The sequence below is a fragment of the Pseudophryne corroboree genome, chromosome 3 (genome assembly GCF_028390025.1).
Source record: "Pseudophryne corroboree isolate aPseCor3 chromosome 3, aPseCor3.hap2, whole genome shotgun sequence".
In the NCBI taxonomy this organism is placed as follows: domain Eukaryota; kingdom Metazoa; phylum Chordata; class Amphibia; order Anura; family Myobatrachidae; genus Pseudophryne; species Pseudophryne corroboree.
This window is the reverse complement of record NC_086446.1, coordinates 253,644,531-253,660,980: the sequence shown is the minus strand read 5'-3', so window position 1 is coordinate 253,660,980 and position 16,450 is coordinate 253,644,531. Positions and strand designations below refer to the sequence as shown.

The following is a 16,450-nucleotide window of genomic DNA, read 5'->3' as shown; positions in this document are numbered from 1 at the left end:
CAAAGAAGAAAAAGAATTGCAATGAGGTTGCTGTATGACTAAGCTAAGCGACACAAGTGCGCGGCACAAACACTTGACCCATCCCATCTAGGAGTGGCACTGCAGTGTCAGACAGGATGGCACTTTAAAAAACTAGTCCCCAAACTGCACATGATGCAAAGAAGAAAAAGAAGTGCACCGAGGTTGCTGTATGACTAAGCTAAGTGACACAACCACCTGGCCCATCTAGTAGTGGCATGCAGTGGCTGAATGTCGAAAGTGGCCCACAATTTTTCAGTCCACTGACAGCATCTCCTGAATGCCCCTGTCATTTTTCAAAAATTCTGCAATTGGTGGACTTATACGGCAGTACCCCATGCCTTATACAGCAGTACCCCTGGACTTAAAAGGCACTGTCAGACAGGATGGCACTTTAAAAAAACATGCCCCAAACAGCACATGATGCAAAGATGAAAAAGAGGTGCACCAAGGTTGCTGTATGACTAAGCTAAGCGACACAAGTGTGCGGCACAAACAGCTGGCCCATCTAGGAGTGGCACTGCAGTGGCAGACAGGAGGGCAGATATATATAAAAAAAAGGCCCCAAACAGCACATCATGCAAAGATGTAAAAGAGGTGCAATGAGGTAGCTGTATGACTAAGCTAAGCAACACACGCAATTGGCCCATCTAATAGTGGCATTGCAGTGTCAGACAGGAGGGCAGATATAAAAAAGGCCCCAAACAGCACATCATGCAAAGATCAAAAAGAGGTACAATGAGAAGCTGTATGACTTTGCTAAGTGACACAAACAATTGGCTCATCTAGAAGTGGCACTGCAGTGTCAGACAGGAGGGCAGATATAAAAAAAGGCCCCAAACAGCACATCATGCAAAGATGAAAAAGAGGTGCAATGAGGTAGCTGTATAACTAAGCTAAGCGACATAAACAATTAGCCCATCTAGGAGTTGCATTGCAGTGTCAGACAGGATGGCACTTAAAAAAAATAGTACCCAAACAGCACATCATGCCAAGAAGTAAAAGAGGGCAATGAGGTAGCTTTATGACTAAGCTAAGCAACACAAGTGTGCAGCACAAACACCTGGCACATCTAGGGTTGGCACTGCAGTCCCACTGCAGTAATGCCGGATACCAGACACACGTCTAACACCAGCATAGTTGTTATGGCCTCAGTAATCCGCTGTGCAACAGGGTATATATATATATATATATATATATACGGCAGTATCACTGGAATTATATGGCAGTACCACTAGACATATACGGCAGGATCACTGGACTGGATTTATACGCCAGTACCACTGGAATTATATGGCAGTATCACTGGAATTATACGGCAGGATCACTGGATTTATACAACAGTACCACTGGATTTATACAGTAGTACCACTAGACTGGATTTATGCGCCAGTACCACTAGAATTATATGGCAATATCACAGGAATTATATGACAGTATCACAGGAATTATACGGCAATATCACTGGAATAATACTGCAATATCACTGGAATTATATGACAGTATCACAATAATTATACGCAAGTATCACAGGAATTATACGGCAGTATCACAGGAATTATACGGTAATATCACTGGAATTATACGGTAGTATCACAGGAATTATACGCCAGTATCACAGGAATTATATGCCAGTATTACTGGAATTATATAGCAGTATCACAGGAATTATACAGCAATATCACTGGAATTATACGGGAGTATCACAGGAATTATATGGCAGTATCACTGGAATTATACGGCAATATCACCGGAATTATACAGTAGTATCACGGGAATTATATGGTAGTATCATGGGAATTATACGGCAATATCACTGGAATTATACGCCAGTATCACTGGAATTATATGCCAGTATCACAGGAATTATACAGCAATATCACTGGAATTATACGCCAGTATCACAGGAATTATACGTCAGTATCACAGGAATATACTCCAGTATCACAGTAATGATACTATAGTATCACAGGAATTATACGCCAGTATCATGGGAATTATACAGCAATATCACTGGAATTATATGGCAATATCACTGGAATTATACGTCAGTATCATGGAAATTATATGACAGTATCATGGGAATTACTGTATATGGCAATATCACAGGAATTATACGCCAGTATCACTGGAATTATACAGCAGTATCACGGGAATTATACGCCAATATCACTGGAATTATACAGCAATATTACTGGAATTATACGGCAATATCACTGGAATTATAAGGCAGTATCATAGGAATTATATGCCAGTATCACGGGAATTATACGGCAATATCACTGGAATTATACAGCAATATCACTGGAATTATACGGCAGTATCACGTGATTTACACGCCAGTATCACAGGGATTATACGGCAATATCACTGGAATTATACGACAGTATCACGGGTGTTATAAGACAGTATCACAGGAATTACTGTATCTGGCAGTATCACGGGAATTATATGCCAGTTTCACGGGAATTATACGGCAATATCACTGGGATTATACGGCAGTATCACTGGAATTATATGGCAGTATCACGGGAATTATACGGCAGTATCACAGGAATTATACGCCAGTATCACAGGAATTATACGGCAATATCACTGGAATTATACGGCAATATCACTGGAATTATATGGCAGTATCACGGGAATTATACAGCAGTATCACGGGAATTATACGGAAATATCACTGGAAAATTACGTCCGTATCACGGGAATTATACGACAGTATCACGGGAATTACTGTATATGGCAATATCACAGGAATTACATGCCAATATCACAGGAATTATATGGCAATATCACTGGAATTATACGACAGTATCACATGAATTATACGCCAGTATCAAAGGAATCATACGGCAATATCACGTGAATTATATGTCAATATCACGGGAATTATATGGTAATATCACTGGAATTATATCGCAATATCACTGTAATTATACGCCAGTATCACGTGAATTATACGGCAATATCACTGGAATTATACGCCCGTTTCACAGGAATTATACGTCGGTATCAAAGGAATTATACGGCAATATCACTGGAATTATACGGCAATATCACTGGAATTATATGGCAGTATCACGGGAATTATACACCAGTATCACGGGAATTATACGTCAATATCACTGGAAAATTACGGCAGTATCACAGGAATTATAAAACAGATCACAGGAATTATACGCCAGTATCACAGGAATTATACGGCAATATCACTGGAATTATACGCCAGTATCACAGGAATTATACAGTACGTCAGTATTACGGGAATTTTACGCCAGTATCACGGGAATTATATGCCAGTATGACTGGAATTATACGCCAGTATCACGGGAATTATACGGCAGTAACACTGGATATATGGCAGCAGAGGACACCACCACTGTGACTGGTCATTGGATTGATGCTGCACAAGACTTTACCCCTGGTCTGATGCAGGACAACACAGCACCACTGAAAGGGACTTATACAGCTACACCGGATATATGGCAGCAGAGGACACCACCACTGTGATTGGTCACTGGACTGATGCAGCACAACACACTACCCCTGGTCTGATGCAAGACAACACAGCAAAACTGCAAGGGACTTATACAGAAGCACTGGGGACATATAGCAGCAGAGGACACCACCACTGTGACTAGCTGGACTGATACAGCATAAGACACCACACTGGACTGAGCAGCACAAGACAGCACTGGAATCGCCACCCCACTTTCCCACCCACACAGACACTGAGGACGGAGACACATCCTCTCACTACACTCTCCGAGACTGGAGTAAAAATGGCAGTGATGCGCGGGTCCTTATATGGAATCCAAACCATGCGAGAATACGACAGCTGGATGATGACGTTTTGCCTTGTTCTGGTTTCCGAGTCAGACAGGAAAACCCGAGCCTGACTCAGATTCGGACTCGGGTAGGGAGGTTCGGTAGCGTTCGGATCTCATGGATCTGAACCCGCTCATCTCTAATTTTTATTAGACATGTAACATTTCTTCTCTGCAAAAGCTGAATCCTCTAACACAGAAGTTAGATTTGCAACAATGTTTATACAAGTTTCATGACATTATTTACAATGCATGCCTACAAGTCTTTCAGGTCAATCCAATTACTGTCGGTGCCAGTTGCAAATTGTTTCATGAAACTTGCAAACATCTGCACAAATGATCGGTACTCGCAGTAGGTGTTTGTGAATTGTCAGCCATATGTCTTGTGACATAAGTGAGGTGACCTTCCTGGATCCGACCCCCTAAAAAAAAAACCTCCCAAAAAAACCTGACAATTTCAAATCATACAGAAGGCTGCTAGAGGTCATAAGGAAAAACTGGAGATTATTAAACGGTGTAAAATGGCTGATTTGTGCTTTTTATTTTTACTTTCATGCAAAAAAATAAATAAATATGAAATATCCTAAAATAAAAAAATAATAGTAGGAAAACAAATGCTTTTGGGGTACTTTTAGGTAACAAAACAAATTCTAAAAGGCTATTATTAACAAAACAAAAAAAACAAAAACAACAACAACAACAACAACAACCTATAATTAAATTTGGGATGCATAAAGCAACATCCTGACATTTTAACTTTTAAAAAAAGGATTGTCCCTAACATCTCTCACTTCAGTGGCATGTGAATGGAAAAATAGGAGTTTATTCTGCCTGGTTCAATGCGAGTTTCTAATTGGATTGCAAAATGCGAATTTGTAGAGAAAATGGCAACTCACATTCTGCAACTTGCACCTAAATGGATTGACCCCTTTGAGTTATATAATACTGACTGCCTGCTAATCTCTAAGGTTCTTTCGATCTACAGATGTATTCCTATGGTGTGCGTACTTAGATGCACATGCTCGTCCTAAATGCGGGTATACTTGTCGCGCCTATGTTGCCGTGCATATGACAAGCTTCAGGCTGGATGAGAGTGGCTACATCTGTATCCCACTTTTTGTCCGTAGATCACCTGATGGAAGCAGGTACCTTTCCTCCACTACTCACTCTGGCTGCTGCCTCAGCGACCAGTGTGCTGCATAGCTCACTAACTGTCAGTGTGGGCCCCTTTTATATGCAGCAGTTGTATGCCAGCCAGCTTCCTGATGGCCTGACATCCTGCTCTCAAACTGACAGGCGCTATCCTCGCACCAGTCAATAAAGAGCATGGGCAAGTGCCCTTCATCCCACCATTGTTTTGAGGACTTCTATTACAGGTTGCTGATCCCCATGAGGGTCATCCAGAAGTAGGCTGACATTAACTCTTGTGACACATACCCCAAGAGCAGTTAATAAATTAACAGGCATAAAAGCATTTGACAATAATAAAAAGAAACAGGCAGCTACAGTATTACATACAGTATATATGGGCACATTAATATAGGTACAGCAGGTACACCTATAGTTATATAGAGAGGTTTGGTGAAGTATAACATACCACTCTGGCGGTACCCCATAGTTTCTCTTGAGTTTGCTTTCTGCATGCTCAGAAATACGCATTCACACCTGTTAAGAAGCAAATCTTTTCCACCAGCTAAAGGGCAGGTGGCTCTTTTCCTTTGGCAACAGTCAAGACACTGCCTACGACAACCTGCTAATGTCAACAAGTTCCTGAGCCCCTTCCCACTTGGCTTGCCTACTATTCTGGAATAAAGGTCTCCCAGACACCAGCCACACCAGAGGATCCTCCCATACTCCTTCTACTATACTTCATGTTATGGGGGTGTTATGTGATTTGCAGTCAATCACAATGCTGTGATACTGTCTCCACTGGATCATATCACTGTCGTCTCACTTTTTTTTTTTTTATATATATATACAGTATCTATATATACTCTTTATTTTGGTTTTCCAAGAAAAATACAGTTATAACAAACTCATTTCAAAATTGAGATAGTATAAGGACAAGAAGGGCAGTATAATATACCAGTTTGACATCTGCAATACAATAAAACAGTACATACACGATCATACAAGACAAAGCTGGCTTCGATGCTGTGTTCCAATAAGTCATTAGTAAAGCAACACGTATACCTCTAAAGTAAGTTATAAAATAATAGAACAGTAACCATAGAAAAAAAAGTATTATGACAAAACAAAGGGTAAAGGAAGGAAAAGGGATAGGCTAGGAAATATGGGGTGGTAGGAGGGGAGAATGAGCATTCCAATAATGTCAAATGACAGGTATTTCAGATGATCAATGTCATGAAATACATGAGTGATCAGTGTTGTATTAAATCTAAAGGTTTCAGATCTTTATAAGTTGAAGTGGCTTTAAATTCTAGCCAAATAAGCCGGGTAGAAACATAATCAGATTGCTTCTCCAGGTCTGAATAATAAATATCTTCCATTGTACTATAAAACTCTATCGGTTGAAATCATTCCCAGACCGAGGGTGGAGCCTGGGATTGCCAATGAACTGGTATTACAGCTCTCATTGCATTATTGAGGTGTTTAAGAAGGGATTGTTTATATTTTGCTAATGGAATGGTGGTATGGGAGAGCAGCCAGAAGTCGGGTCTAGTGGTAACTTGGGACCCCAAGATTTTGGTAGAGAGTTCAATAATTTTACCCAAAAAAAACAGCGATCAGAGGGCAATCCCACCATATGTGAATAAGAGTACCCTTTTCCTTACCTAATCACCAGCATAAGGGGGATACAGAAGGGAAAAACTTGTGCAAGGGAGGGGGGGGGGGCAGCAATACCATCTAGTAAGCAGTTTATATTGAGTTTCTATTACTTCTAGACTCGTGGAACAACGGGACATAACCTCACAATGTTTTTCACAGTTAATATGGATCCCCCGAGAGCTGAGGTCAACATCCCAAGCTTTACAAAAGGAGGGGACATCAGAAAAATAACTATGCAATAATAACTTATATACTGTATGCCTGAGACAATTAGATACAAAATTTGGGTGCTGTAGTATATCTATATCATTATAAAAAAGAAAGGTCTCCACATTAGTAGTGCCCTTTTTTCTTCTTTAAGCTGCTCCCAAAGGACTTGGCAGTCATAAAGATAATTAACATAAAAAATCGAGTAGTACAAGTTACTCAATTAGAGAGCGCTCATCAATTTATTAGTTAACACAATGGTTTAAAATAAAAACATATAACATAATAAAATCAATGGTATTGTGTAGGCATATTCTCACCATCCACATTTGTGTTTAATATGCTTCCATCTCACAAGTATAATTGGTATAGATATCCTTATTGCACCAGAGAGTTCTGTTGCCAGCGGTATGCTACCACCTCCCGCTTATAATACTGTGACTCTTAGTGTCTGGCAGCCGCATCAGCTGGAATGATTGCTTTCTTGACTCCAAATGGCTAGTTGGCTGAAGGTATAGCTCACAGCATTTTTACTTCAGGTGCAGGAGGAGAGATTGTAACAGCTCACTGTATCTGTCTTGTGCATTGACGGCGGAGCCAAAACTCAGAAGCGTGTAGAGCCGTCAGACGTTCTTAATGTTGTCAAAGTCCTGAGAGCGGGAGGGAGGAAGGAACAGTGGATTATTAAGGAATGGTATGGTAGGAGCAGAGATTTTGCAGATGAGATTTCTATTTTGCTGTGTAGTTTCGACCAGAGAGCCAAAGTGGGGCCAGCTGTCAGATGTGAAGAACGGCTAATGGTCTTAAACCATGGCACAGCTTGCAGAGGTAGGTCCGAGGACCACCTCTCTAGGTCACCCATTGTTTGGAGCTAGAGTCTGGTCGTGACCAATCCAAGATCCTATGTAAGATCGTAGACTGGTAATATGCTAAGATCATAGGTAACTGTTGCCCCCCCTGAGCTTTCCTACGAAATAAGTGGCAGTGCTTAAATCTGGGTTTCCTTCCACCCCAAACGAAGTGACTAATCGCCTTGTGTGTTTTGGCTAAAATTGATGAGGGAGTTTCAATGGAATAGTCTGAAAGAGGTACAGCAACCTAGGCAGAATGTTCATTTTTACTATATTCATACGCCCAGCCCTGAGAACTTCTGTGTAAGCCACTGTGTCATTTCCTGACGTAACTTCAGTAACAGGGGAATGTGGTTAATAGTGACAGTAGTGGGAAGAGAAGAAGGAATTAAAACACCTAAATATTTGATATGGGTGGGATGCCATGCAAAAGGAAATGCATTGTGTAAGGACGAGACTGAGTCCACAGGGAGGGAAATGTTAAGTGCCATCGATTTGGCGTAATTAATCTTGAAATTAGATAGTGTCCCAAAACGTGAGAATTCCTTCATAGGATTGGGCAGTGATACAGTAGGATTTGTTATAACTGCCAAGAGGTCATCTGCGAGGAGAGCTACACAATGATTATTATTGCCAACTTTCAGCCCCGTGATGTTGGGGTTCATTCTAATAGCTTTAGCTAAAGTCTCCATACATACGACAAATATCAATGGTGAAAGTGGATAGCCTTGTCGAGTCCCGTTTGATATAGTTATTGGGTCAGAGAGCAATCCATTAACCTTAACCTGAGCCGAAGTGACCCGATATAGCGCAAGGATTTTTTGTTAAAAGACTTCATCTAAGCCCAAATATCACAGTACCATCTCCATGAATACCCAGTCCACCGGTCGATGGCTTTTTCAGCGTCTGTCAAAAGAAGCATCATGGGAGTCTTAACTGACTGGGCATGTGCTATCGGATCGATCCCCCTCGTGGTATTGTCTCTCGCCTCTCTCCCTTGGAAAAAAATGACCTGATCTGGGTGTATCACCTTTGGCAATAATGAGCTCAGACGGTTGGCCATAAGTTTTGCATGTAACTTTATATCAACATTTAGCAAGGAAATTAGTCTGGAACTAGACAGCAAAGATGGGTAGGCCAACATATCAATTTTTAATTATTAGGTAATATAGAATATTAACTATTTATTCCTATTATTATTAGCACTAAGCTCGCATAATAAGGCAACATTCAGGAAACACAGCTTAGTAGGAAGTGTCTAGGCAGTCTCTGAAGGCAACCACCTAGTGAGATAGACATGGACAACGAAATGCTCGTCTATTATGTAAAACGCAGACAAAGTATGTCAAAAACAAGGAAAGCATTGCCAAAATTCACATATCCACAGAAGCTGCATTGGACACTGTAGCGCGATGCCTTCACCTAGGGTTCCGTATGCCATGGTTCCCTATGATGTTAAGCTGATGTTGGTAATTCTAGTGGGTCTAGCCAGTTCGGTAGTGTGTGGGTAGGTATCCCCAAAGACGCACAGAAGTCATTCACACCCTCAAATTCCTGCAGAACAAAGAGAGTCCCTTTATGGGTTACTTGGACGCTCAAGGGAAATCCCCAATGAAATCTGATGTCATGTTTCTTGATTTCTTCAGTAAGGGGGCGTAAGAGACGCCGCTGCTGTAAGGTAGCCCAAGATAGATAATGGTAAATTTCAGAGACTCAACTGGACTGCTACAGTACAGATGGAGCCACGCTTATCTTGGCTTCTCTGCTGCGCCTAGGCACACCATGGTTTATTTGCATAAGCCCTTCATCTATTGTCCTCAGCTGTAATACAATACAGAGAGAACAATACATCAGGGGATTAAGTAATTACAGCAGGGGATTAAGTCCGACTGTCCTGCCTCAGTTAATCCTATTAAAGGCCAAGATAAAGATGGCTTTATCTGTATCTCCTCCTTCTCCCGAAAATAATGAAAGTCGACAAATAACGTCACGGGGTCGTTCCGTTGGAGTGCCTCTAGGGCGTAACACACGGTACGCTCTGTCGAACACAATCTGGGAGCCGGGGTCAGCACATAAGAGTTCACTGAATATTTTGGTCGGAGCATCTACAATACCCTGAGGGGGGACATTTTCAGGTAGACCCTGTATCCTCAAGTTATTTCTGCAGACCCTGTTGTCAATATCATGAAGTCTGTGCCTCATGTCTATCAAGGAGCGAGATGGACGGGAGATTAGGTCAAGTGGATCAGAGACCTTAGAGTCTATGTCCTCTCCATGTTCTTCTAACACTACCACTCTGTCCGCAACCTGGGTGAGATCAGACTGTATGGAGGAGATACAGGTTTGAATAGAATCCTGTAACCGTTGTTCCATTGATTGCAAGTCTTGTTTTATATCCTGGTGGGTTGGAAGAGATCATAGCTGTAAAAGAATGGTGGTCAAGTCCGACGACTCTGTAAGATTGTGGGCTGGGTGGATAGTAGCGGAGAATTCTGTAGCTGCATTTCCTTCAATGGTAGCAGAGGCCACAGATGGTGAAGAAGGAGCTGATGAAGTTGAATCGGAAACGGGGGTTCCAAATAATGAACGAAATGCTGCAGGTTGAGAGGATGTGGCCGAAGTATTGACCAGTTTCTTACATTTTTTGCAGGGACAGCTTCTCGTCATGAGGCAAGGTCATAGGCGAACCCAGGTAAGTCCACACCCATAGAGTTATCTGTTAGAGCTAAACACTAATGCTTAAGTGATACATCACATAATTCCCTCAATGTGGCATAGTCAAGCCATCACAGCCTAGGGTAAGTGAGCCATGAACTTGGGGGAAGTAAATTTCCACACAGAAATGAACTTCGGGACTTATTGGTCCATGTCACTCAATCCTGGGGCCAGGTGCAGTGGGAGAAAGGGTTAGTTTCCCTCCTTTGCATCTTGGCTGCCATCAACGATGGGTCCATTTCCCTCCCACTAAGCAACAGTCAGCAGATTCTCTGATCTCTAAAATAGTGAACAAGCATGAGTGCTCAAGGGCTGTGTCATAGCTACCACAAACATAGTATTAGCTATAATATACCCCACTTTTGTTAAACTGTCCTTATTTTATAGAACTGTCCCACCATCCTGATGGCAAGACTTTTTTCCTGTCTCATTTGTTTTAATGATAAATATGCAAGTCATCAGACATAATATAGTGGTACTTGTATTTTCACTTGAAATGCGAGGTTGCTCAAATTACAGGCATTTTATGAAACAAACATACAGTATTACTGTGCCACTACTTAAAACTCGGGAGGCGGTCGTTAGGTTGACAAGCATTAGTTCGACATACATTGGGTCGACCACTGAAGGTCATGGTCACTAGGTCGACATGGGCGTTAGGTCAACATGTACTAGGTCGACATGCAAAAAGGTCAACATGAGTTTTTCACAATTTTTCAATTTTTTTCACCTTTTTCATACTTAAAGATCCACATGGACTACAATTGGGAAGCAATCCATGCGAGGGGACGCGGTGCACTAATTGGGGTTCCCCATCACTTTACGAAGAAAACGACATCAAAAACAGTAAAAGAAAAAACTCACGTCGCCCTTTTCCATGACGACATAATGATCACGTCGACCTAATGCATGTCGACCTTCAGTGGTCGACCCAATGTATGTTGACCTAATGCATGTCGACCTAATGAACCACACCCTTAAGACTCAATAAAAGGCCCCCAAAATAATAAATATATTGATGGGCCATAATTTTTTTAATTTAATTTAAATTCCTTATCAATAATGTTCAAAAATAATAAAGTATAAAATTATGCAGACAATTTTTTTTTTCTTAATTGAGGTCATATTAATTAATGATAGAAGTACATCCATGCTGGCGCTTGTAGTGCCACAAGTTTGTAACATAATTGCTGATAATCTCATGAATTAATTAATATGGCCCCAATTAGCAGAAAAATATTATTGTCTGCACAAATCAAAATGTTAATTTATTATTGGGGGCAATAATGGAAAAAAAAAATAACAACATATAAAATTATGCAGACAAGAATATTTTTTGTTAATTGAGGTCATATTAATTAATGATACATCCATGCTAGCACTTGTAGTGGCACAAATTTATAACAAAATTGCTGCTTGTATCATTAATGACTTAATATGGCCCCAATTAAAAGAAAAATATTATTGTCTGCATAAATCAACATGTTAGTATTTTTTTAAACAGTATAACCCAAATAATACATTATTACTCATTAATATTTTTATTATATTGGGGGCCCTTAATTGAGTATCAATCAGTAACACAGTGATACATTAGTTTCAAGTAGTGATGTGCACCGGAAATTTTTCGGGTTTTGTGTTTTGGTTTTGGATTCGGTTCCGCGGCCATGTTTTGGATTCGGACTCGTTTTGGAAAAACCTCCCTGAAAATTTTTTGTGGGATTCGGGTGTGTTTTGGTTTCGGGTGTTTTTTTTCAAAAAAACCTCAAAAACAGCCTAAATCAAAGAATTTTGGGGTCATTTTGATCCCAAAGTATTATTAACCTCAATAACTATAATTTCCACTCATTTCCAGTCTATTCTGAACACCTCACACTTCACAATATTATTTTAATCCTAAAATTTGCACCGAGGTCGCTGGATGACTAAGCTAAGCGACACAAGTGGCCGACACAAACACCTGGCCCATCTAGGAGTGGCACTGCAGTGTCAGACAGGATGGCACTTCAAAAAATAGTCCCCAAACAGCACATGATGCAAAGAAAAAAAGAGGTGCACCAAGGTCGCTGGATGGCTAAGCTAAGCGACCCAAGTGGCCGACACAAACACCTGGCCCATCTAGGAGTGGCACTGCAGTGTCAGACAGGATGGCACTTCAAAAAATAGTCCCCAAACAGCACATGATGCAAAGATAAATTAAAGAAAAAAGAGGTGCAAGATGGAATTGTCCTTGGGCCCTCCCTCCCACCCTTATGTTGTATAAACAGGACATGCACACTTTAACAAACCCATCATTTCAGCGACAGGGTCTGCCACACGACTGTGACTGAAATGACTGGTTGGTTTGGGCCCCCACCAAAAAAGAAGCAATCAATCTCTCCTAGCACAAACTGGCTCTACAGAGGCAAGATGTCCACCTCCTCCTCATCCTCCGATTCCTCACCCCTTTCACTGTGTACATCCCCCACCTCACAGATTATTAATTCGTCCCCACTGGAATCCACCATCTCAGGCCCCTGTGTAATTTCTGGAGGAAATTGCTGGTGAAAGTCTCCACGGAGGAATTGATTATAATTCATTTTGATGAACATCATCTTCTCCACATTTTCTGGAAGTAACCTCATACGCCGATTGCTGACAAGGTGAGCGGCTGCACTAAACACTCTTTCGGAGTATACACTGGAGGGGGAGGGGGGGGGGTCAACTTAAGTAAAATAAAGCCAGTTTGTGCAAGGGCCTCCAAATTGGCTCTTTTTCCTGCCAGTATACGTACAGACTGTCTGACGTGCCTACTTGGATGCGGTCACTCATATAATCCTCCACCATTCTTTCAATGGTGACAGAATCATATGCAGTGACAGTAGATGACATGTCAGTAATCGTTGGCAGGTCCTTCAGTCCGGACCAGATGTCAGCGCTCGCTCCAGACTGCCCTGCATCACCGCCAGCGGGTGGGCTCGGAATTCTTAGCCTTTTCCTCGCAGCCCCAGTTGCGGGAGAATGTGAAGGAGGAGCTGCTGATGGGTCACGTTCCGCTTGACGTGACAAGTGTCTCACCAGCAGGTCTTTGCACCTCTGCAGACTTGTGTCTGCCGGAAAGAGATATACAACGTAGGCTTTAAACCTAGGATCGAGCACGGTGGCCAAAATGTAGTGCTCTGATTTCAACAGATTGACCACCCGTGAATCCTGGTTAAGCGAATGAAGGGCTCCATCCACAAGTCCCACATGCCTAGCGGAATTGCTCCGTTTTAGCTCCTCCTTCAATCTCTCCAGCTGCTTCTGCAAAAGCCTGATGAGGGGAATGACCTGACTCAGGCTGGCAGTGTCTGAACTGACTTCACGTGTGGCAAGTTCAAAGGGTTGCAGAACCTTGCACAACGTTGAAATCATTCTCCACTGCGCTTGAGTCATATGCATTCCCCCTCCTTTGCCTATATCGAAGGCAGATGTATAGGCTTGAATGGCCTTTTGCTGCTACTCCATCCTCTGAAGCATATAGAGGGTTGAATTCCGCCTTGTTACCACCTCTTGCTTCAGATGATGGCGGGGCTGTTTCAGGAGTGTTTGCTGGTGCTCCAGTCTTCGGCACGCGGTGGCTGAATGCCGAAAGTGTCCCACAATTCTTCGGGCCACTGACAGCATCTCTTGCATGCGAGATATAGAAAGAAATGGGAGCGCTGAATGAGTCTAAAGAATAAATTTGTTTATTACTAAAAATAGTAAAAGCAGTGTTACATTAAACACATGAATTATAGTAAAAATACGAATGTACATACATATGATGACCCATTAATAGATGGATATAAAATAATAATAATAAAAGATCACATAAATGTAGTTAAATATGACTGCAATAAACCACCTGAAGAAACATGAGATGAGTCTTAATAAGCTTTGTTGAAAACACAATGATATTTGGTAGTTTTTCAACCGTGCGTCCACGGATGAACAGGTAATAGATGAGGGAGACTTATAAGAGGTACCTCTGGTGTGTCACTGTTACAAATGTAGTCTCACTCTTTTGGTTCGTGCAAGCGGCATGAAATGTTAGGAGCGGCTATGTCGAGCCAAATGAACGGTGTCCCAAAGATGAAATAGCGGACACCGGTGCTGTGCTGCTGCCTTACTTTTGAATGAAAACGGTATGTAGAACCAGTTCCTCCTATGTGTATTGTCCGATGGCACAGAACTTGTTCGTTCTAAACGCTGTACTGAGCCGGGTGTGCGGTGGCTCGATGCAACCAAGGTACAGGGTGTCACGCCGCTGGAGAAATGTCCGTATATTGCGGCTGAGCTCTCATCGGTCCACAAGGCTGGAGGCTGTCAGGGGATTATCGCAGTCAGACTGGATACTTCACTGGGGTGCCATAACGCATTTCTCGGCCTGTAGCACTGGCCGTTTCATCAGAAGGGAGAGTCCAATTGGGGTAAGCCATTCTGCGATGATTTTCCTCAGTTTCCGTAAGAGGTTGTCAGCTGTGTGCCTCTTATGGAAAGCGGTGATACAAAACGTAGCCTGCCTAGGAATGAGTTGACGTTTGCGATATGCTGCTACTGCTGCTGCCGCTGCTGTTCTTGCTGCGGGAGGCAATACATCTACCCAGTGGGCTGTCACAGTCATATAGTCCTGAGTCTGCCCTGCTCCACTTGTCCACATGTCCGTTAAGTGGATATTGGGTACAACTGCATTTTTTAGGACACTGGTGACTCTTTTTCTGAGGTCTGTGTACATTCTCGGTATCGCCTGCCTAGAGAAATGGAACCTAGATAGTATTTGATACTGGGGACACAGTACCTTAATCAATTGTCTAATTCCCTGTGAATTAACGGTGGATACTAGACACACTTTTAACACCACCGTAGCTGCCAAGGCCTTAGTTATCCGCTTTGCAGCAGGATGACTGCTGTGATATTTCATCTTTCTCGCAAAGGACTGTTGGACAGTCAATTGCTTACTGGAAGTAGTACAAGTGGTCTTCCGACTTCCCCTCTGGGTTGACGATCGACACCAAGCAGCAACAACAGCAGCGCCAGCAGCAGTAGGCGTTACACGCAAGGATGCATCGGAGGAATCCCAGGCAGGAGAGGACTCGTCAGACTTGCCAGTGACATGGCCTGCAGGACTATTGGCTTTCCTGTCTAAGGAGGAAATTGACACTGAGGGAGTTTGTGGTGTGGTTTGCAGGAGCTTGGTTACAAGAGGAAGGGATTTAGTTGTCAGTGGACTGCTACTGCTGTCACCCAAAGTTTTTGAACTTGTCAATGACTTCTGAAGCTGAACCACTAGCCATGAACATAGGCCAGGGCCTCAGCCGTTCCTTGCCACTCCATGTCGTAAATGGCATATTGGCAAGATTACGCTTCTCATCAAATGCTTTTAATTTTGATTTTTGGGTCATTTTACTGAACTTTTGTTTAATGGATTTTACATAATCTCTACTATGACATTGGGCATCGGCCTTGGCAGACGACGTTGATGGCATTTCATCATCTCGGCCATGACTAGTGGCAGCAGCTTCAGCACGAGGTGGAAGTGGATCTTGATCTTTCCCTATTTTACCCTCCACATTTTTGTCCTCCATTTTTTTAATGTGTGGAATTATATGCCAGTAATATATCAATAGCAATGGCCTACTGTACCGTACTGCTATATATATACTGGTGGTCAGAAAAATTCTGCACTGTCCTCCTACTATATACTGCGCACAACTAAAATGCAGCACAGGTATGGATGGATAGTATACTTGACGACCCAGAGGTAGAGCAATGGACTACTGTACCGTAATGTTATATATACAGGTTGAGTATCCCATATCCAAATATCCGAAATACGGAATATTCCAAAATACGGACTTTTTTGAGTGAGAGTGAGATACTGAAACTTTTGTTTTTTGATGGCTCAATGTACACAAACCTTGTTTAATACACAAAGTTATTAAAAATATTGTATTAAATGACCTTCAGGCTGTGTGTATAAGGTGTATAAGAAACATAAATGAATTGTGTTAATGTACACACACTTTGTTTGATGCACAA

General features: G+C 42.0%; 1 protein-coding gene across 8 annotated transcripts in view; it reads right to left on the bottom strand.

Moving 5' to 3' along the window:
* Window positions 1-16,450, bottom strand: part of DOK5 (docking protein 5) — a 338,062-nt gene that overhangs the window by 153,644 nt on the left and 167,968 nt on the right. For 4 of the 8 annotated variants that reach the window (XM_063959008.1, XM_063959006.1, XM_063959010.1 and 1 more), the window contains exon 2: window positions 7,166-7,495. The exons of the other annotated variants lie outside the window; for them this stretch is intronic. In XM_063959008.1, coding sequence (XP_063815078.1) covers window positions 7,166-7,174 — 9 coding nt within the window. In that variant the 5' untranslated portion in view covers window positions 7,175-7,495. The remainder of the gene's footprint in view (window positions 1-7,165; window positions 7,496-16,450) is intronic. 8 annotated transcript variants of the gene reach the window in all.